This window comes from Sinocyclocheilus rhinocerous, unplaced genomic scaffold (assembly GCF_001515625.1).
Source record: "Sinocyclocheilus rhinocerous isolate Xijiao unplaced genomic scaffold, SAMN03320098_v1.1 scaffold178, whole genome shotgun sequence".
Classification (NCBI taxonomy): Eukaryota; Metazoa; Chordata; class Actinopteri; order Cypriniformes; family Cyprinidae; genus Sinocyclocheilus; species Sinocyclocheilus rhinocerous.
This window is the reverse complement of record NW_015653463.1, coordinates 1,552,413-1,575,359: the sequence shown is the minus strand read 5'-3', so window position 1 is coordinate 1,575,359 and position 22,947 is coordinate 1,552,413. Positions and strand designations below refer to the sequence as shown.

General features: G+C 36.4%; 1 protein-coding gene across 3 annotated transcripts in view; it reads left to right on the top strand.

Annotated features, from left to right (window-relative positions):
* Positions 1-22,947, top strand: part of LOC107715893 (paralemmin-2-like) — a 105,295-nt gene that overhangs the window by 32,021 nt on the left and 50,327 nt on the right. Inside the window, exons 4-8 of one of the 3 annotated variants that reach the window (XM_016522143.1) lie at positions 6,459-6,573; positions 7,565-7,586; positions 8,122-8,223; positions 10,138-10,794; positions 20,565-20,647. In XM_016522143.1, coding sequence (XP_016377629.1) covers positions 6,459-6,573; positions 7,565-7,586; positions 8,122-8,223; positions 10,138-10,794; positions 20,565-20,647 — 979 coding nt within the window. Of the gene's footprint in view, positions 1-6,458; positions 6,574-7,564; positions 7,608-8,121; positions 8,224-10,137; positions 11,139-20,564; positions 20,648-22,947 lie in introns of those variants that run through there. The other 2 variants (XM_016522142.1, XM_016522149.1) reach the window with 2 other exon arrangements.

The following is a 22,947-nucleotide window of genomic DNA, read 5'->3' as shown; positions in this document are numbered from 1 at the left end:
ACGACACTACAGTTGTTTATACTGTTTATATACACTAAGTTTGGAACAATAAAGATTTTTTTTATGTTTTTGAATGAAGAAGGGACATTAATAATAGTAAGAAATGTTTCTTGAGAGTCAAATCAGCATATTAGAATGATTTCTGAAGGAGCACTGAAGACTGGAGCAATGATGCTGAAAAATTTAGCTTTGATCACAGCAATAAATTGCATTTTAAAATATATTACAATATAAAACAGTTATTTTAAATTATAATAATATTTCACAGTATTACTGTTTTTACTGATGCCGTTTAGGTGAGCATAAGAGACTTCTTTCAAAAACATAAAACAGTCTTAATTATTCAAAAACTTTTACCAGTAGTGTAGTTTTTGTTCTTTTTATTTCAGTTTTAGTTTTAGTTAATTTAGTACATCAAGCTAAACTAAATGAAAATGAGAAATTGTGCCTTGGCAGCAAGTTTAGGAATTTTCTTTATTTAATTTTATTTCAACTTTTTTGCGTTTTAGTTTAGTTTTAGTTAACTATAATTCTTTCATGTTGTGTGTGTGTGTGTGTGTGTGTGTGTGTGTGTGTGTTTCGGTTTAGATCAGTACTATCCATTGTGTGTGCTATTTCATTTTAGCCACTGTTTAGCCACCCTGGAGCACTTTCATTTTCTTCAGTATTTAGCAAGAGAATATTGAGGTAAATTTATGCAATATTTTGCTGTCAACAAAGTCACACATGGATTCATTTTGCCATAATGAGCGTTGCCTTAGAAACAAGTCATTTCTGAATCTGAGGACACCTCAGAGTTGAATCTCCATGTTGTCGTCTCATAATTACAGCATGACAAAGATGCAATATAAAAACTGGAGAAGTCCTAGCGATTTCCCTTACAGCCATTCAGATTTGACATGGGGGGGGGGGGGGATGTGGCTCTACTGCTGATGAACTCTGGCTGAGTACAGGAACATCACTGCCGTGAAGTGACGACCTCACACCAGTTTGATAATGATTCTAGCCAAGGTTTAGTAAACATGCGTGTCATAGATTTTGGAATGATTGCAAATGTGTGTATTATTATTATTATTATTATTGTTATTATCCAACTTGCTCTGCTGAACCCCAAGAGTGTATGATGGTAAAACATGCTGCTGCAAGACAAAAGGGAAAACCTGTATTAGGTCTAGACAGGTGGTGCTGGGGAGGAGGAGGGACTAGAAAATAAAGGCAAGCATAGATAGAAAGAAGCGATTGATTGGCTGCAGAACCGGTGACAAGACAGTCAGTCAGCGGCATGGAAGACTTTCATGACTTAACTTATTTATCATTATTAATAACAATGTAGTATTTACTTGGTATTCATAAATAACAAAGTATTTACACAAAAATGTGCAGTCACATTAGCAAAATTTTATTGAAAAAAAAAAAAAAAGGGTATATTCTTGTCAATAGAGTGGTGATGTATGAAGAAGTCACTTTCAAACCAAGCAGTTTTCTGGTGGTCAATACAGCAAATTTGCATGACAGTTTGAAATCAGTGCAAAATTTGCATGGGAATTTTTTGCATCATGTAAAATTCCTATTGCATATATTCCTATTGAAATGACTGGATTTTTTTGTGAAAATTCACTAGACCACAGTAAATGTGAACCATATGCTATTATTTTATGTTGTTTAGTAATTTAAGATGATTTAAATAAAATCATACATCATAAAATCATTGTATTACATGTATTTTCACTGTAATACAGTAATTAAAATCCTATAAGAATCACTATTGAGAATAGTGGGAATAGCCAAAAGGAGAAAGTGATGCAGAAGCGTGAGAAATGATGCAGGAAGTCAGCGGTGGGTGTGAGGCCTGTATGAGCTCATCCAGACGCAGCACAAGATGCACTCTTGACCTCTAACTGAGCTTTGGAAAAAGAAAAAAGGGGAAAGTCTGCTTTTAAATGAGTCATGGTCAACACCCATCACAGCTTACAGGCAGCGTGACGCATGGAATAAAGTGACTGGCACCTCTCTGTGATGGAAAAAAGGCTCTACTTACTGAAAAAATAACACTGAAATATTAAATAACTGATAAATCTGCTAGATAATAATTTGGGTCAAATCTAACTTTTCACACTATACTGAACAAACTCTTGTTTTAGTTATTTGCACATGGAAGTCCTCCGTTAGCAGTTATTAAAGAATACATATAGCTAGTGAAAGGGCCTTGTGTGTACAATCACAACCTTGTGTGCTCACACAATTATAGCTCACAGAAATGCTCCATTCATAGTTGTGGATGTTGATGTTACTGTAGGACTGATTTCCTAAATTGGCATAATAAAAGTCATCGTGACGCTTTCGTGTGAGCTGTGTCTGTTCTGTCAGAGCTTTGGACATGAGTCACGAATCTCATACCAAAATAAATACATCCAGAAAAATCCAACATGATGTTTTATAGGAAAACACAGTTGGTCAATATATTTTAAGCATAAAATATTCACAAGAGGATAAGGGAGACAAGTTTAGTTGTCACATGGAGAAGGTGTTACATCTCAGTAAAGGTTTTGAGTCAAAATTCCAATTGCACACTGTAAAAAATGACCGTGAATTTAACTGTAAAAGGCTGTAAAAATGCTACAGTAAAAACCTGTTAAATGGTTAACGGTAAATTCCAATACTATATACGAGGCGGCGGGGTTGAGAACGGCGTGGCCGGCGGATCCGACGAAGGAGCGGCAACCACATGTGACGACCCCGGGCTGGACTCCGCTTCGTTCCATGGTGAAAGCCGATCCAGCGATCCACAGCGATCCACTGGTTGATTTCCTCAGCAACCAGCACGGATCAGCTCCAGGCATGACGAAGCGGATATCGTCCTCTTTTGGAAGACCAAACAAAGTAGTTTCGCTTTCACAACGAAACACACAGCGCCTTCACAACATGGCGGCGGCAACAACAATACTACAGCGAGAATAAAAGTTACGCCTTCTTTCTTTGCGTGAACATTTGGGCGGCGTTATGCAAATCTTCCCACATAGTGAGGTAGATATGTGGGGGCGTGTTAGAACGAGTCGTTTTAGGTAGGCGTGGCTGACTCTTAACTTTTATAAAGAATATCTCTTTGGATTTGAGACTTTAGTCTTTGCAACTTTACAGATCTTCTTTATGCACCAAGAGCTTGTAACACTCCAAAGAGAAAGGAACAATTTAAATCGCATCATATGACCCCTTTAAGTTTGTTCTCCAAACTTATATTAAAAATGAAAATCATTATATTTTGTAATACCTTTTGAACAAGTGAGCACAATAAAAGAGTTAACTTTGCAATGAATGTAAATTTTAACCTAAATTTTAATAATGCAAGGGTTTTTTAATGTGAGGTTGGGGCAAGTTATTTATGTTTGTTGTCATTTTATTAATTACAGTTGATTAATTGCTGTAATTTACTGTAATTACGTAATCAGTTTCTTTAAACTACAATGGGATTAAAAAAAACTTTTTTTGTTTTTCTCTCTCTCTCTCTCTTTTAACTTTTTAAATGTGTATTAAAGCTATTAAGTCACCTTAAATTATGTCTTATAAAACATCTGTTATGGCTTATGTCTTTGTTTCTCTAATATATAATATTTCTTTCAAAGTTATATCAAAGTTCAACATATGTTATAAATCTTTTCGGTTACACTCTATTTGAAGGTGTCCTTGTTACAGTGTAATTATACATTTAAGTTCTGAGTAATATTAATTTACTACATGTACTTACTATATGGTTAGTAACAAGGACACCTTAAAATGAAGTGTTACCAATCTTTTTTTTCCTGCCCAATAATGATGTAAAATCTTCAATAAAAGACTTGAATGTGCCTAAACAGAAAGTACATTTCAAAAATCAGCTGCAAACCCCACAAAATATTCACTAGAATAAAAAGTATTCGAGCTAACCCGGTCTTCCTATATACAGTATAAAATGTTATGTATGAGTATTGATAATGATAAATAAATGCTTGAACAATATATAAGCTTGACTAAGACATTAGTTAGGCTTGCCCTCGCTGATCTTGAAACATGCTATAACATGCTTCCACCACTAGAGGGCCTTGAAGACTTGGGTCTTTGTAGTTTATCTTTGTAGTTTAGTAAGAAACCGAGTTGCATTTTGATGGTGGGGGTGACTGCACTCTTGAGCGAGACTCATGGTTAGACGCCTCCAGTTAATTGTTCTCCACTGATCACTAATTAGGCTTGCACCAATACAGTATAAATACATTCTACTGCAGGCAACCCCTCATTACCAAGCTATGATTAAAACACACAATTGTACTTGTTGCCCACAGATGTTAAAGAAATAGTTCACCCACGGTGAAAATACTGTCATTATGTACTTAACCTTGTGAGATATAAGTGTGCTTAACTGTATTATGAACTTGTAGTGAGCATCACATCTTAAAAGTATATTTAAAAAACGTACTTGCAGATAATATAATATTAATAAAATAAAAGGCCACTTAAGAGCATTTAAATATATTGTTTCTTAACACGCTTTTAAAAACTGCACTTTGTAAAAATGTCAAATTTAAAGTTTAAAGTACATATATAATCATTGGTTTAATACTTGTTTGTCAAAGAAGTGCACTTAAGTGCAAATATCACATTTGAAGTTAATATATTTCAAATGTTCTAAGTTGCAACTTCATCATTACCAATGTATAATTACAAATATATTTTAATACATGAAAAGTTTTAATAGAAGTGGGCCAATAAAAGCACTCTAAAGTTCATCGAATTGCATTTAATATGAATTTAAACTATAATACATTTTCATTTAATTGCAATTAAAATGCAGTTAATTCTATTCTTTTAAAAAGTGTATTATTTCCATAATAAGTACTCTTTTTAAAGCTATCCTTAAAAGGGATCATGTTGTTTCAACCCCTCTCCATTTTTTTCATGAAACAAAAAAAGAGATGTTTTACAGAATGTCTAAGCTGCTCTTTTCCATAAAACATACTCATACGGTGCAATATTGAATGGGCTACTTTTGTCATCCTTTTTTTCTCTCTCTTTTGGTGTTTTACAGTCTTTGGGAGCTGGGACCTTCTGCCTAACATCTCTTATCAAGTTTCACAAAAACCAAATGGGGTTCCTTTCATTGAATTTGATCTTGAAAACCAAGCAAGAAGTTCAGACAGTGCCACATGTTGATGCATTCGTGGCCATCCATTATATTTGTATACACAGATAGCACATGTCCTTTTGTAGAAGGACTTATCATCAGGAATCGTGGGAAGGCTCCACGTAACCTCAGAGGTCCTAACAATAGCAGGAAATTCTCATGGGCGGGGGCAGCGAGGTTCCTCCGCCGGCAGCTTCCTCATTGGCTGCCAGCATTCAGAATGAGTGAGAATGGAGTCCGCTGGGAAAAGAGGAATATACATGGGTTAATTGACACTGAAGGGATGTGTCTCATTCATTTCCACAATGTGTGCCCACGACTGCATTCCATGCAGTGATTTCACTCAATGGGCAGCACATCTGTACGCCTGAAAAAAAAAAAAAAACACTTCAAGTTCAAAGCTGTGATGCAGTAAACAGGAGATTTGGTTCTCATTTTTCATCAGGGAATAAAGAGCACTGATTTTGTTTCCTCCATGGAAGGCAAAATTATATTTTTTTAGCAGAATGTCTATGCTGCTTTTTTTGCATTGAACAAAATTGGTTCCAAAAAGTATAAAGGTATCCTAAAAGTAGACCTGCACTATATTAGAAGTATTCTGAAGCCATATAATAGCTTTGTGCTTGGGACAGAACACAACTTTTCTTATGTGTACTTGTAAATGCATTATTGTTCAAACGTTTGGGGTCTGTAAGATTTAAATTCTATATTTTTTTCAGCATGAAAGCATTCGATTGTACAGTAAATATATTTAGAATGCTACAAAAAAAGTGGTATTTCAAACAAATGCTGATCTTTTGAACTTTCTCTTAATTAAAGAGTCCAAAAAATACGGTTTCCACAAAAAAATTAAGCAGCATAACTGTTTTCAGCTTTGATAATAATGATAAATGTTTATTAAACAGCAAATCAGCATATTAGAATGATTTCTGAATAATCATGTGACATTTAAAAGATTTTGATATAAAACCCATTATTTTGAATTGTAATAATATTTCAGAATATTATTATTTCTTTTATATTACATTATAAAAAAATGGCTTTAAAAATCATTACAAATCTTACCAATCCCAGAATTTTGAATGGTAGTGTACTTTCAAAGGTCTTCAAATCTCTAGTTCTTTTTTCTTTTTCTTTTTTTTGGTGCACTTCTCCATTGAAACGGTCTCTGCATTTCTAAATAATTTAATTCATTTCATTCATGTATGTACTGCATGCAAAAAAAATAATAATTACATTTATTGTTTTGTGTGTGTGTGTGTGTGTATGTGTGTGTGTGTGTGTGTGTGTGTGTGTGTGTGTGTAGACTGGAATCAGAAATCTGTCTTTTGGAGAATGAAGAATCACAGATCTCAGCTAAAGAACAAGTTCTCCGAGAGCGACTGCGGGAAACAGAGAGATCTATTGAAGATCTACAGAAGGTTTGTGATCCTCATAACAGAAGAACATATATCAGAGTGGCCTCAAAAAGTGAATGGACACTTCACAATTAAAATGTCTGAATATCATTGCATTAGACAAAATATCAAAGCAAGTGGCATTTACTGTAGTAGAAGATGAGTAAATGTTTCAACTGATGAAACACGTGTTACTCTGCTGAGTGAACTTGAGGGTTAGTGCGTTCAAGTCCACTTTTCAGTTGGAAAGTCATAATTATGACGTCAATTGTGTTCAAATCAGTCCGGTTGCATAAGCTGGTGGTGTACCTTCTATATAAAACTATAAGACTCTACTTCTACAAAATGACAAAGAATGTGCATCAAGTGTTTTTTTATATATTTAAATCAATTTATGAAGTCACTGTAAAATGAATTATATATTTTATCATCATTTTACAAAATTTGCTTGCTGTATCTAGTTTTGTTGTAAATGAAAAAAAATGTACATTTCAACAAATTTACCATCAACTACAGACACTTCATCCTTTGCATCTGCCATTGCATTGCATTCTTACTGACTCAAGGCTCAAAGAAAATAAGAACTTTCCGACATCCACTAAAAATCACCTTGACACCAGTTATTATAAACATGGCTCAGAAAAGTTCAAATTATTTCTTATTTGTTCACAGTAGCCACTTCTAGAGTTTGATTTTGTGTTGTCTAACATTATGACATGCAGACATTTTTAATTGTGACTTAAAAAGTGTGTATTTATTTATGTATTTATATCCAATAGCACTTTGGGAACCATTCCGGAAACCTGTTGGTAAACAGTAATTATTTTTGCAATGCTGTTTGGTAAAAAACAGTCACGCAGAAATGACACACTTCAGCTTTAAGGGTCTTCATAATGTAACAGTGATGCAGCCATTTAAGAAACATTGAGGATGAAAATGTAAGAAAGCAAACGCATGTTACAGTAGTACAACGTCATCTTTTCTAATCACACTGCTTCTTTTTTTCTATCTACAGAGTTTTCAGAATCAAGATGGAGGTATGGAAGTCATATGCACCGGTATTAACATTTTTGTCCTGTAGTAACAAAATCAGTCTGAATACACATAGACATTCAGACCAAGTTCATGGTCATTTCTGTAATCCATCGGCTGTTGCTTCCAAGGTAGCAGCGCAATGGTAGACAGTCACTCAAACATACATGCCGTCTGCCTACATCTTTTGTCAGACGGAGGGGTCCAACTTTAGCCTCTTGGACCATTTCCCTCTTGCCTCAGCTAGACTATTGAACTCCACACATACGCCAGTGACTCTGCACTTTGTTTACCCTGATCCACCTATTCACAGGGAATCCCTGTAACCCACAGCCGACCATTGTTTAGCTCTAATTCACTCGCATTGCTTTTGCTGTCTAAGCAATGAGCTGCTTCACGGAAAAAAGGGCGCGAGAGAGAGAGAGAGAGAGAGGGAAACTCAGTTTAGTATGGGGGGATTGGCAGGGGAGCGAGCAAATTCGGTGGGCTTTTGAACGCAGGAATCTAATTTTAGTTTCTCTTCTGCTCTCCGCCGGACAGATGCGGTGAATTACAACTGCTCGCAGATCCCGGACCTCCCAGAACTGAACTCCCAAACTCCCGTCTCATCTTCAGGGGATCAGCAACCGCCAAGAAAATCTGGTAGGTGCTTGTTGATCATGTGGGAGGGGCTGGGCTGGTCACGGGTTTGGGCCGAGGCCAAAAGAGGGTACGGTAATGTAGATTACAGATGGCGCAGTTACTCACCGCAGCGCATTTGTGTGAACCAACGGACAACATGGTGTAATTCGCAATCTATGCACAGTAGGGTAACTGGTCACCAACATCTCAAAGGCTTAAACTGAATAAATACTGAGGCATTTGGACAGCTGTGACACCAGGTGCTAATGACCATTTCAGAGAGAAAGCTGGGCTTACAACAGACCTGTGATGTGATGGAGATGAGTGATGAACTCCACCGCCGTAAACGTTTATCGCATGTCTAGTTCATGTCTCACTGTAGAAATGGTATGGAAGTGAATAGAAAAATGTTGCAGATCTATACAAACAGCTGTTAAAAATCAAGGCATCAGCAGAAATCTTTGAGATCGATTTCTTTATTTCGTATATATAAATGGTTTAGATCAGTGGCTCTCAAATGGTTTAATCTCACAAATTAGATTTAAATTGGAAATCGAGTTGTGAAAATACAATTAATAGTTACCATACAAAAATATTCATATGAGCTGCACTGGCCTATCAATAGGCAAATGTTATTAGCATGGCATAATAGGAAAATTTACAATGTTGTAAATGCATAAACAGCAGCACAAGTGTGGTTTACTAACAATCACTGGGCCAAATTAGTACTTGCAATTCGAAATAAACAAGCGAAAGACGCCAAAATGCCATAAAGTTTTATTGGACACACAGCTTTTGATGTCAAAAACAGAGGATTTAGTATTTTCTACTCCTTTACAAAAGTTGCAATGCATATACCCAAAACATGCTTTTAAAAAGAGTATTTGTTATGAAAATAATATACTTAAGTGCAAACTGAATGTAATGTTTTCAGACACTTAACTGCATGTTAATTGCAATTAAATGAAAATGTATTACAGTTTAAATTCAAAATAAATGCAAGTAGCTTAATGTTAGTGTGCTGTTTTTGACCCACTTAGTAGGATTAAGTAAATATTTAATAAAAATATGTAATTTCATAATTCTATTGTCTTTTAAAGTTTGTTAAAGTGCACTGATAAACATTTATGATAAACTAAAATGTACTTCAATATAATTTCTATTGAAACTTGTATGTCATTTATTGAAATATATTAGTAATACACATTTGTAAAGATGAACTAGCAATTTAGTACATTCAAAATACTGTATATTATCTTATATTTGAATGCCCTTTCATTAATATTATATTATCTGCAAGTACAATTTTTTTTTAAATCTATTTTTTTAGGTTTGAAGATTTGACACTACAATGCAAAACAAATGAATGCAGCTATTTTTCAAAAGGGTATTTTTTTACCTGTCTAACTGCACAATTTTATAGTTAGTTGCATTTTCATTATTTGCATTAGTATTGTTTTTTTTTTCTCCCCTTCAACCTATTTTAAGTTGCAAGCCTCCACTTTAGAACCACTGGTTTAGATAAATCAAATTAGCTGCCTCAGAAATAGCTCCGGGTGCTTTTGTATTTTACCAAGCAGTTTTATTTTTCAATGGAAGCTGTTATTAATAACTCCGAAATTGCAATTTGTCAAATATAAGAGTAATGGTGCATTTCCATAAAATCAAGAAAAATGTGTGTCGAGTGTGTCGTCAACTAAGCATACATCAGCATACAGCGGTTACTGGCAACAGCGTAATAACAGTGCAAAGGGTAGGTTGAATTTGTTTTTTGCCTCTGATTTTAATGCCAATTTATGAGACTGTACAAATATTGCATGCACGTAGTGACATCACTCAAAAACCCATTAATAACAAGCATGCCACATTTCAGTAATGCATGATAGGCCACCCTGAGTAGACATTAACCCACAATCATCTGCACTCTTCCCCAAGAATTATACGCCATGGAGATCAGTGTCGAGAAGGACCGGAAAACGGGCGCCGCCAAGATCCTCTCGGCCTCGGCGGTCAGCCCGCGGGACGCTCACCAGAGGGGCGTCAAAGTCTACGACGACGGCCGCAAAGTGATCTACGAGGTGCGTTCTGGGGGATCTACTACACTGGAGAACGGCACGCACCCCTGGAGTCCCGGCGAGGCGGACGAGCTCATGCAACAAGTCGGCCAGTCCCAAGCACGAAGCGACGGAGCCCGGGTCACTGTCACACCGGCTGAGCCCCAGCCAACGGGAGGACAGCTGAGCTCCAAGCAAGACAAAAAACAATCCCCTGGGAAAGGCTACGAAGGCGAGGTCACGCAGACTCCACAAGCCTCCACCGACAAACCGGTGACCATGATCTTCATGGGCTACCACAGCATCGAGGACGAGGAGGAATCCAAGAAGCTGCTTGGCTTTGATGGCACCATCAAGGCCGAGATCGTCCTCATCGACGAGGACGATGAGAAATCTCTCCGAGAGAAGACCGTCACTGATATCTCCACCATCGACGGCAACGCCGCAGACCTCGTGTCAGGCCGGCCTCTGTCCGACACCACCGAACTCTCTTCAGAAGGCAAGGATGAAAGCTCGACCAAGGAACTGCCACCCACAGGTATTGAAAAGAAAAAACGCTGCCAGTGCTGTGCTGTCATGTGACCTTTCTCCCGCAACTTCTCTTTCCTGGAGCACATTCACCAAGGCTCTGCCTTCCTTAAAAACCAATCTCACCCTGTTACTAACAGCACCTCCACCTCTGTGACGTGAGAGAAGTCCGCTTCTCGCTCTTTCTGACCTGTTTTCCACAGATCGTCTGGTTCTCTTGATGTAAGGTTGTACGATTCAGAGGGAACATCTTTAGGAGAAGATCTGCTGGCCGATAGCAAAATATACACTCTTAAAAATGAAAGTTCTTTGTTAGAACCTTAGACCTTTAGCATCCATGGAAACTTTCCATTGTACAAAAGGTTCTTAGAAATCTTAAAATGTTCTTCACCAAAAGAAAAATAACTAAAGAGGAGGAACCCAAAACGGTTCTTCTATGGCATCACTGCGAAAACCCCCTTTTGGAACCATTATTTTTAAGAGTGTCTGTGAAAAGTTTGTACATTTTATTATTATCCTTTATTGAATTATCTGACGAGATGGAATATAGATGAAAAAGCCCAAAAAATAATATGTAAATGTACAACAAAATCAATAGAAGACTTCATCCTAGTTGTCCAATATAAGGTTAAATAATTTCATAGAACTTCTTACAATGGTGTGGCATAGATTACAAAGATATGGTCCATAAATGTCTATCCCATTTGATATTTCATACAATATGGAAACAAAAAGTAGATCAATGCAACATAAGGATGTTTGACCATGTTGTGCAGTAGCCTTACGAAGCCTTCAAATTACCATAAATGTTGGATGTCCAAGATATTTTTGTTTACAGATCCAGATTTATTTTTCCCAACAAAAATGGAGACAATGTACATATGCTCACTTCATTACACGAACTGATTTACTGAAAGACATTTGCCCTCCTGTGCCTCTGTATCCTGATATATAACAGGATTTTTACCATTTTTCATGTTTTAAGCTGCAAAAAGACAGTGATTATTAAATAGAAAAAATGTCATGTGACCTTTCTCCCGCAACTTCTCTTTCCTGGAGCACATTCACCAAGGCTCTGCCTTCCTTAAAAACCAATCTCACCCTGTTACTAACAGCACCTCCACCTCTGTGACGTGAGAGAAGTCCGCTTCTCGCTCTTTCTGACCTGTTTTCCACAGATCGTCTGGTTCTCTTGATGTAAGGTTGTATGATTCAGAGGGAACATCTTTAGGAGAAGATCTGCTGGCCGATAGCAAAATATACACTCTTAAAAATGAAAGTTCTTTGTTAGAACCTTAGACCATGTCAATTAATTAGTAATTTCGCTCAAAAAAAAAAAAAAATGTCAGAACTGAATTCCCATGAGCAAAGATGGCAGGTTGCATGCTTCATAACATGCGTCAACCGAGTAACTACCATTGATGTGAATGATAACAGATAGCTCAAGTATGCTTGTGCAGAACCTTGATGTGCTACATGCTATTGCAGGTGGTATTCCGGCAGAGGTATATTCTCATTAATGAGGATTTTACTGGGCAGAAACAAGTCATCAATATTTTTCCACAGCAAATTTGAATGCATTTATCTGGTAAATGTTTGTTTTTTAACCTTTAGGAGTACACTAGATGGCCATGACGCTAACAAACTGATTTTTTTATTTTTTTTTTATTGATGGGGTCTTTAAGGTTGAGCATTTCATGTTTGAATCTGTTTACACAATGTAGGAAAACCAGCTCCATAAAACATTAATGCTCCCAGAGTACGGCTAGTGTCAGTGTTGTCTATCAGGATCTTTCAGCCTCAAACTGCCAAACAGCTCTAATTCAGTTTTGGACTTTAATGTGGTGGTGTGGCTCCCATATGAGCTCTGATCTGCTATGAAATTACTGCTGTGCTTCTTCATTGAGATTCTGCTGTATTTTCCTGAAGTGTAATTTTTAATTGTTCCACTTTGCTTATACCTTTATTAATGATGATAACATTCTCTGTCTGTATCATATCATTCTTTTTTCTCTCTCACACACTCTCTCCGGTACGGACTGCCAGCAGCACTGCTGTAACATTGGCTTTAAGTTATTTATTTTTCCTTTGTATGGTATACTTAGTCCAATAAACAGCATTTTTTTCCCAACGTACCTACCCTCCTGTGTCTGTGCTATGGTTCTTTCTCTAACTAATGTCTCATCATCGGGACACTACTAGCACTTGCCCTATCCGTAAATCTCATCCCTCACTCATTTCTGGGCAGCACTAACTCCAGTAGCTCCTCTCTCCAGACTTGAATGAGATGTGCTGATGTGTCTGCCCCGCTTCACAGATTGCATGAACAGCAAGTTTAACCCTCTCCAAATCTGTTCCCTCGCTCACAATTAAAGGCTGACATCCTCTGAGGAGATCTGAGTTTGCTACAGGTTTGTGAGAGTCGTCATATCGGTAGGTTTAGAAACCACTGAGAAAGCTGAAATAGTGTCATTTTCCAAATGAGTAGTATATTTGTCTTGGTTTCCAGAAAAAATAAAAAAATAAATATAAAAAAAAAATTTTTTTTTTTAAATATATATATATACTGTATATAGACCTTGTTAAAACAAGATAAATTTACCTGAAATTTTTTTTTTATTATTGTTTACAATATTCACTAACATTTGAAAGTTTGTGGTTTTCTCTCTCTCTCTCTCTCTCTCTCTCACCAGGGCACAGTATTGCAAAAATAAAAACAGTAATATTGTTTCATTATTAAAAGGCAAAAGTCTTTATTGTCACTTTTGATCAGTTTAACAAATCATTGCTGACTATACATATTAATAAAAAATAATAATAATAAAAACTCACCCCAAACTTTTGCATGACAGTGTATATAAATAAATAAATACAGATATTAATTAAGCTTATATTCTCTAAAACAAGCAGTAGTGTCTCGCTTATCAGGAAAATTCTTCGTTTCAAGCATGTTCACATGTTTTTACTGGAAACCAGTTGATTCTGACATACTCTAATAAGTACCAAAATTCATAAAACACACCAATATTGGTTGAAATTACACATTTTAATTATATGTGCATGATATATACTAATCCAAACATATTTATATTCATCATTTAATCCCCATCTTCAGCGAAATCATCCACTGAGCATATTGCATTGTATCTAAATAGCAGGGTGGTCAATGTCTCGACAGTATAGAAGTCTATTTAATGACTGCAAATGAAAATAGATTGTGTAGAGCTGACACAAATGGAGCAAAACCTTTTACAACAAAACCGTATGGTTACTCTTGATAATCTCAAATATTGCAGGCAATCTACCTGGTCAACCTGAATCAGATCATAATCACTGCTCAAAAAGTGATAGTTCACCCAAAAAGAAAAATTCACCCTCCACTTTGTTCCAAAACCTTGTTGAACACAAAAGAAGATATTTTGAAGACTGTTAGTAATCAAGCAGTTGCCGGCAGCCATTGACTTCCATAGTATGGAGGGGGGAAAAATGCTATGGGAGTCAATGGCTACCAGCTATTGTCTGGTTACCAACATTGACAGAACGCTTTTTTGTTGGGTGAACTGTCCCTTTAAGGACAGTACTGACAGTCATTCCTCATAACCCCTAAACACCAGCATTTAGAAAGACGTTATACTTACTTCTTAACACTGTCTAGAATACACAAAATGCATAACACTTACTAATGTGTCTTAATATCCTCCTATGTTTCCTATAACATACTGAACACTATATAAGGGGTGTTGTAACTGAGTTGTTAAAGATCTAAGCTGGTGACTGAAAGGTTTACATTTCAAGAGTCATGATCACCATTGTGCCTTTAAACAAGATTTATCAACCTAAATACAAAACGTTCTGAGTTGGGGAAAAGTCAAATAAATAATCAATTGAAATTGTGAATGCTGACGGTGCAGTTTAGTTTCTGAATTTTTTTTTTTTTGTGCTGTGGCAGGGTTGTGCGAGCAAACTACACTTCATCATTCTCTTTAGCACCATGAAAATGACAAAAAAAAACACAGATAAAGCATCAGCTACACGCTTAAAGTGAATCTCTATGTGCTCTTTATTATGTTGCATTAGTGCAAAGCTTCCTAGGTAATAAAAATGAGATCAGTATAAATATATATAAAATATTAAATTGTCAGACACAGCATTTTTCATTCAGAACAAAATCCCTTGAAGCGCAACCTGTCGTAATTGCATTTTCTGAACTCATAAGTACTACAAACCTCCCAGAAGGATCTGAGAGCATCATTAAAGACGCTCAAAATAATGACTTAATGTGTTATTAGTCAGAGAGCCTTCCAAGAATAAAAACAGCACAGCTGCATTGGGCTCTTATCATCCTCTCCTCATTTACATAAACCATTCCAGTGACAAATGCCTTATTTACAAGATTCTTCTTCTTTAAAAAAAAGAACAGAATGGAAGCAGTTGTCTCGAAGCAGACTAGCACTATATGAAACACAGAGCTATAAACACATGAAATATGAGATATGACCTTTGAAAACACAGTTAAGGATATTTAGATGTATAGAGCCCAATTGTCCTGAGTGGCAAAGCTGGACCTTGAAATTGAGCCACTGTGGGAAGTTACTCTCATGTGCAAAGCATGCAAGCAAGTCAAAGAGTTTACAGGACCGGCAGGACTTTGTCAAAAACAGAGCGCAGCTTTACTGCTCAAGACAAACCAGGGACTGTTGTTACAAACAACTGCTTTAGAAACAGATGCTTGAGAATAGAAACAGGGCAAAATATGTTTATCATGTTCATATTATTTTAAAATATATGATATACATCCTGCACATTCTTTAATGAGTACACTGTAAAAATATTGTATTATGTATTATTTATTTTTGATTTTATTAATTGAATAAAACAAGTTAGTTAGTTAATTAGTGTAATGAATCAGTCCACTGAAGGCGAGAGTAGTGAAGAACCCAAGTGCAGTTTATTTACAGTGTGATCCAAACATCTAAACAATAATCCGAGACTTGACTTGACATGAACAGACTTGACGAGGCATGAACAGACTTGACATGAACAGACTAGACTCACCAACAGCGGGATAAATACATTCAATACACGACGACAGACAATGGCAACATGATGGCTACTTATAGGAAACAAGAGGGTCACATGACAAGAACAAACCAATGGGAAACAAGACACATGACTAAAACAACCAATCAGAACATGACACATACACAAGGCAGAGAGACATGAGGCAAGGGAAGCATGACACTAACATCAGGAAACAATTACAAAATAAAAGACATGGAAAACATGAACATGAAACAAAACCCAAACACCACATTACAAAACAATATCCAAACAAGATACACAGACTTGACTTGACTTGACATGAACAGACTTGACGAGGCGTGAACAGACTTGACATGAACAGACTAGACTCACCAACAGCGGGATAAATACATTCAATACACGACGACAGACAATGGCAACATGATGGCTACTTATAGGAAACAAGAGGGTCACATGACAAGAACAAACCAATGGGAAACAAGACACATGACTAAAACAACCAATCAGAACATGACACATACACAAGGCAGAGAGACATGAGGCAAGGAAAGCATGACACTAACATCAGGAAACAATTACAAAATAAAAGACATGGACATGAACATGAAACAAAAACAAAACCCAAACCCCACATTACAATTAGATAGTTAGATGTTATTTTTATTCAGTGCAGTAAACATATAAAGCAGAATTGTATGTAATAAACAAGAAACACACTATTAAACTTACCAGCTGCAGGGAATAATATCAACAGTGTAATGGACAGATCTTCTTTGAGAGAACGTACTAGAACACACATTGAGAACATGCTGACGAAATCTATCAAACACCATTCACAGCTATTCATCAAAGCTCTTCTAATAGAGAGTATGTTTTCACTCTCACATATAGCATTAAAGGGATATTTCACCAAAAAAAAGGAAATTCTGTCAACATTTACTCACCCTCATGTCACTTCATAAGACCCGCAAGAATTTAATCTATCTAAACAAGCCTAAATTAAATCTGATCATCACAAAACATCATAAAACTGCTTGATTAATATTAATTTGCTTTGGTTGCCTGTACTTTCTCTCAGAAATATTTGAATTTGCGTTTCCAAGATTTTCCTTAAGATTAGTCAGTTTGGGTAAGTAAATAATGACAAAATTTTCATTTTCGGATAAACTATCCCTTTAAAAATCAAGTACAGATTCACAACCTATGATGCCAGGAATTTTATTTGTAAATATAGCAAACATAGGGTGTGTGTGTGTGTGTGTGCGTGTGTTTGTGTCTGTGCGTGTTTGCGTGTGTGCGTGTGTATATGCGTGTGCGTGTGCGTGTGTGTGTGTGCGCAGATAAGAGCCGGGCCCTTAGATCGGCTCATTTGCGCGCCGGCGCTGGGGACCCCGCGCTTGTCTTTGGAAGTAGGAGAGTTTGTTGTTTCTGCGCCTTTGACTGAGGTCATATCAAATTAACAGTCGATCTTCAGCGTAAAAATAGCATACCATTAATTTCTTCTGCTCATAAATCTTAAAGGTTGACCTGATTTTTAATGTTAAACTCTGAAGAAATTAAAGAGTGCGGCGGAACACGTTCAATACGCAGACTGAACTAATTTTAGCTCAATCTCTGTCTGCACGAGTTTTAAAGTCACCCGTAACAGAGATGCACTGAAACCAAACAAAACACTTCATGCCATGCAAAAATAAAGCAATAAGTAACCCTGGTAAAATCAGTGTAATGCACGGCCTTGAGTAGCTTACTGCCTTTATAAAACTAATATGATAAAATACACCAGCGTCCAATACATTACATATATATGTAATTAACAATGCTTTCACCAATTGATATACTTCATCAGTGTAACTAGATGTTTAGAGCATCAATATAGCGTGTTTGTGTTTTTCACAACAGCTTCGAACGGCCAATCAGAATTTAGAGTCATAACGATCTATTTCATAATTAAATTTTTTAAACGTGTGCCATTATGCAAAGAACTTGAATAACACTTCATAATAACTTTCATTAATAAGCCATTAACTAATATTATGCAGCCTAATGCGTAACAGATCACTAGGCCATGCAGATATGAATACATGTGAAATATATGAATCAAAGTTTCTTGACATTTCTATCTATTTGGATGTACATCAACTAACGATCTGTTAAACATTATATAATGCAGCCGTATTTGTTAATGTCAATAATAGAAGTCGTCGGGAAGAGCTTGATGGAAACTACTGATATTTTCTTTTTCTCTATATTTTATTACCATATTATATTTTTGATGTATTGCCTTTTCTCTTTATTATTAGTGTTTTATTTCACGTTATTCTCTTAATAAATGATATGCATGTCTGCACTATGTCTGTACTGGAAGCTCCTGACACCAAGCACTTTGCAATAAAGCTCTTTCTAATTCTGATTCTGATTTGTGGGCATCAAACTATAGATAGTGCAATCCTGCAAATGATAATCAGTTTTCAGGTAATACAATTCCTGGTTAAGTTTAGCAGGCTTAAAGCCTTTAATTGCATCCGCGGTGGTTAACAAGCTTAGCCGCGTCTTAAGAATATGGTTGCATAGTTTAAATAGATCCTAATTATTTCTTGTTAAAGGTTTTAGATTTGTTGGCTCTTGTGCAACGCAATGATAAAGCTTCCAGTTTTCAAACACGACCATTACAAGTGCATTAGCTGAGCATTAGCGCTTGCTACTTTATTAGCACGTTCACCCGCTAGCACAGAGGCTGCCACCAGCAAAAGCAGATCATGCCTCCAAATCAAGCCCCAACTAATGATAAAGTCCCACAACAGAGTCAATTATAGCATTTTCATTAGAGCGTCTTTGCGTTTGCTGTTTGTTATTCCAGTATTACGGAAGGCTGGATTTATTGGGCGAGAGATGAGTCAATCAGGACCTGACGGCTGGAAGTCACACAAAAACACGCTTTTAAAGAAAATCATTACATTTAAATCAGGATGGTTTCCAAAGCAGAGAGCAGAGGAGGTTCGAGTGTGTTTCGTGTTCAAACACACAGGCTTCTAAATCCTCTAAATCCTAGTGAGCATTGTAGACTCTTCTAAAGCAAAAGGTATGGCTTGCTTTGGGAAAATGTTGCCAAATCATCACTGCATCTCTACTATGTGGAGAACAGAATTCCAGAATGCAAAAAGCTCAGCAGCGGTTGTCAGAAATTCATGGTTACAAAAAAAAATATGTCAAGTATAATGGCACAACAAACCGGAGCCTGTATATTTTACAATCTATGATTGTATACTTCATTGATATAATGTTAATTCACCAATCAACAGTTTTTTTTATTACCATTTCAAACCATATCAGCATCAAAGGCTACATTCAAACTCAAGAATAGTAACATTTAAAATAGCCTTAATTGCAATACTTCAAAGAACCGTACACCATATTGTAACAATCTTATTTTTACAAACAAATACAACTAAAATAAATTAAATAATTATATGCATTGACATACAATCTTTCAAATTAATTTTTGATAACAAATTCTGATATTCTATTTTTTTTATGTGCATTAATGTTATTTAAATAAAAACTTTGAGTATAATTTAAAGTAGGGCAAAACCTGTTTTACAGTCAAGAAGGCTTACAGAAATCACATAAAGGTAATTCTAAGTCTAAGTCTCTAATTGAGCTACCACAATCTGATTTGTAATTTAAAATGTACTGATAACTATCATAATAACAAAACAGATTGCAGAAAGCTGCATGATGAATTAAAGTGCATGATAAGTGGCCTGTCCATAAAACATGGCTAATACTAATAGAGAAAGTGTACAAGGTCGTACAAACAAAGACAAAAAACTTTCAGTGTAACACACCATACTAAAATAATGCAATACATATCAACAGAAAGTGTAGTCCAAAAGAGCCTAATATACATAACTGGTAACAAAAATTTGAAACGAGCATAATTATTTATATCATATCTAATCATATGTGGCATGTCTTCAATTGACTTTTAGCTAATTAATATTTTTCACCACAAACTGTATGGCAATTCATAGTTTTCACTTGCAAAAAGCATTAATTTGACAGCATTTTGCAGTAAAATTAGTGTGTGTGCGTGTGCGCGTTTTTGTGACAAATGAGGACATACATTTGTGTGTTTGCGTGTGTGTATATGTGTGTGCATGTGCGCGTGTGTGTATATGTATATGTGTGTGTGTGTGTGTGTGTGCGCGTGTGTGTGTGTGTGTGCGTGTGCGTGTTTGTGTGCGTGTTTGCGTGTGTGCATGTGTGCGTGTGTGTGAGGTAGGCACATGGTGAGACGGCATATTTAGCATTTCAAACCCACCACACTATGTTGACCTTTGACCCCTAAGGCTGTGTGTGGGCTGCTATTATAAACACAGCACCGCTGACCTTCCTCCTCTTAAATACTTTATCTGATACAAATAATAACCTCAAATGACTTCTATAACACACAAATAACCGTAATTACACATTTGCCATTAACAATCTGGCAGTCATATTTAGTACAGTATCAACAAAGTCACAAACAAACGTCTATCAGATTTTCATTGAAATAACTCATTCAACAAGTTATTACCGTGTTGACAACATTACTGTGAAGTACAGCTTTCTGTTGATATCGCGGCATGATTCCAGCTGGTAGGCGTACAGTAAATCTATATAAGAGGCAGTTTTAATCGGTTTGAATGTTTGAGGTTATGATAATGCGGTGATTGGTTTGGTGATGTTTTGTTGCAGGCGGGGAGAAGGCACGTTCAGTGCTGCTGACGCCAGAGAACGGACTGTATCCTACAGCCACGGCACGATCCGCTGACCCTCTGGTAAGACTATGGTGATCATTTTCACAGGGCCGCCTGTATTATATTATTACACTATATTCAATATGTTTCAATATATGAGGTGATTTATAACGTGACTATAATCTTCCATCACCAGTGAAATGAAACAATACGTCATTTCCATGCAAGATGCATTAAAGGGGTCATATGATGCTTTTTTAAAGATCATTATTTTGTGTATTTGGTGTAACAGAATATGTTGACATGCTTTAATGTTCAAAAAACACATTATTTTTCAAATACTGTACATTATTGTAGGTCCTCTATGCCCCGCCTGATAGATTTGTTTCTTACAAACACGCAGCTTTTGGCTTCACAAGACGTTAATTGATGGACTGGAGTGGTGTGGATTACTTGTGGATTATTGTGATGTTTTTATCAACTGTTTGGACTCTCATTCTGACGGCACCCATTCACTGCAGAAGATAATCATAATTCATAATCATAAGCCCATCCGCCAAATTATAAAAAGTATCAAAAGTCCAAGATATAAAAGTTGAGGGTGCAGGCAAGGATCCAGATGGATGCAGTTTATGTGCATCATTAGACAAGTCCAAAACCAGAACTCAGAAACCAGGGTAACAGTAAATAGTAGGGAAACATCAAACAGAGAATAGTCAGAAACTGCCAGAGCAGCACTAGGAAAACACTAGCAAAGCCAGCAATAGGACTAAAGGTGGTTAAATACTGAGAGTCAAAAATGAAGCTGATAATGATGCTAGTTATAAGTTGGTGCCGCACATCAGATATGTGACACTGGAGCACAGAACCAGTCTTACGTAGCATGGGTATATTTGTAGCAATAGCCAAAAATACACTGTATGGGTAAAAATGATCGATTTTTAGAATATTAAGTAAAGATCATGTTCCATGAAGATATTTTGTAAATTTCTGGGGGCGTGTTAGGACGAGCCGTTTTAGGGGGGCGTGGCAGAGTCTTAACTTTGATAAAGAATATCTCTTTGGTTTTGAGACTTTAGTCTTTGCAACTTCAGGGATCTTATCTATGCACAATCAGCTTGTAACACTCCAAAGAGAAAGGAAAACTTGAAATCGCATCATATGACCCCTTTAAATCCATTAGTACATAGCAGGATAACAGTGGGTTTGTTTCCTACCTTATTAATCTGCCATATGTATAACTTCAGTGCACTGTTAAATGTATTAGTGAGAAGTTATGTGGGTACCTGTGAGCTGGACAATCTGTTCCTACTTAATAACAGCATTGTGTGTCTCTACGCACAAGGCTACCTTTGGACAAGACAATATTCCTTTTTAATTTATTTATTTTTTAAGACAAAGTACTTCCAGCACTTTCAAATATGAATGCATAAATGCTTTGTCCATATGTTGTGTTTCTCCTATATAGGCAGGCCTGCTGTAAGAGTCTCTTTCTTTCTGGTAGACTCGGCTGTGATTTCATTATTACTCCTAAAGTACAAGTAATTTGGCTAAAAACAGTTTGGAGGAGCAGGTCCAGTACACACCAGCAGAATATAACCCAGAATATGAACGCAACGCACTTAGTTGCACGTTAAGCGGTTTCTTGTGGTAGATAACGTGGCTTAGTGAAAGGAGACAGTGTTATAAAAAACACATCTAGTATTCAGATTATTAAAATTTATTAAAAGGCAAGCAGATGAACCCGGAATATGAACGCAACGAAATGTAAGTGCTTTCCTCCCAAAGAAAACTCTTATAAAGAATAAAGGCTTAACGTGAGACTTTGCGTGTGTTGCGTGTGTATATATTAAGTGTGTATATATTAAGAAAACGCTTAACGTGCAACTCATATTCTGGGCTATATTCTTCTTGTCTGTTAATGGTATGCTTTATTAACAAGGTGTGTGTTGAAAGCCAAATTAACTTGTTTCAGAATGTCCCGTTTATCAGTATATACCACTTTCCTGCAGTGTTAATTTCGTTGACGAATAATTTTCGTCATAATTTTCGTCAACGACATTTTTTTCACCAACGACAACCAGACGATAACGAACTAAAACTCTATTTGAATGACAAAAACTATGTCGTAAATCTATTGACATTTTCGTCGAATAAAAACGAGACGAAAATGTTAGGGAGGGACGATTTGGGAAGAGATAATTCAATTTCAGAACGAATCTGCTGCGTGGTTAGGAGGTTAGATGCGTACATATGAACCAGCGGGACATAAGCTAACATACACTTGCTGCACGTCGCATAAAACGTTCAAAAATGTCAATATGTGGGAGTAAGAGAAGAGCAGACATATGGATAAATCTGACGACGCAAGAGAGAACTCA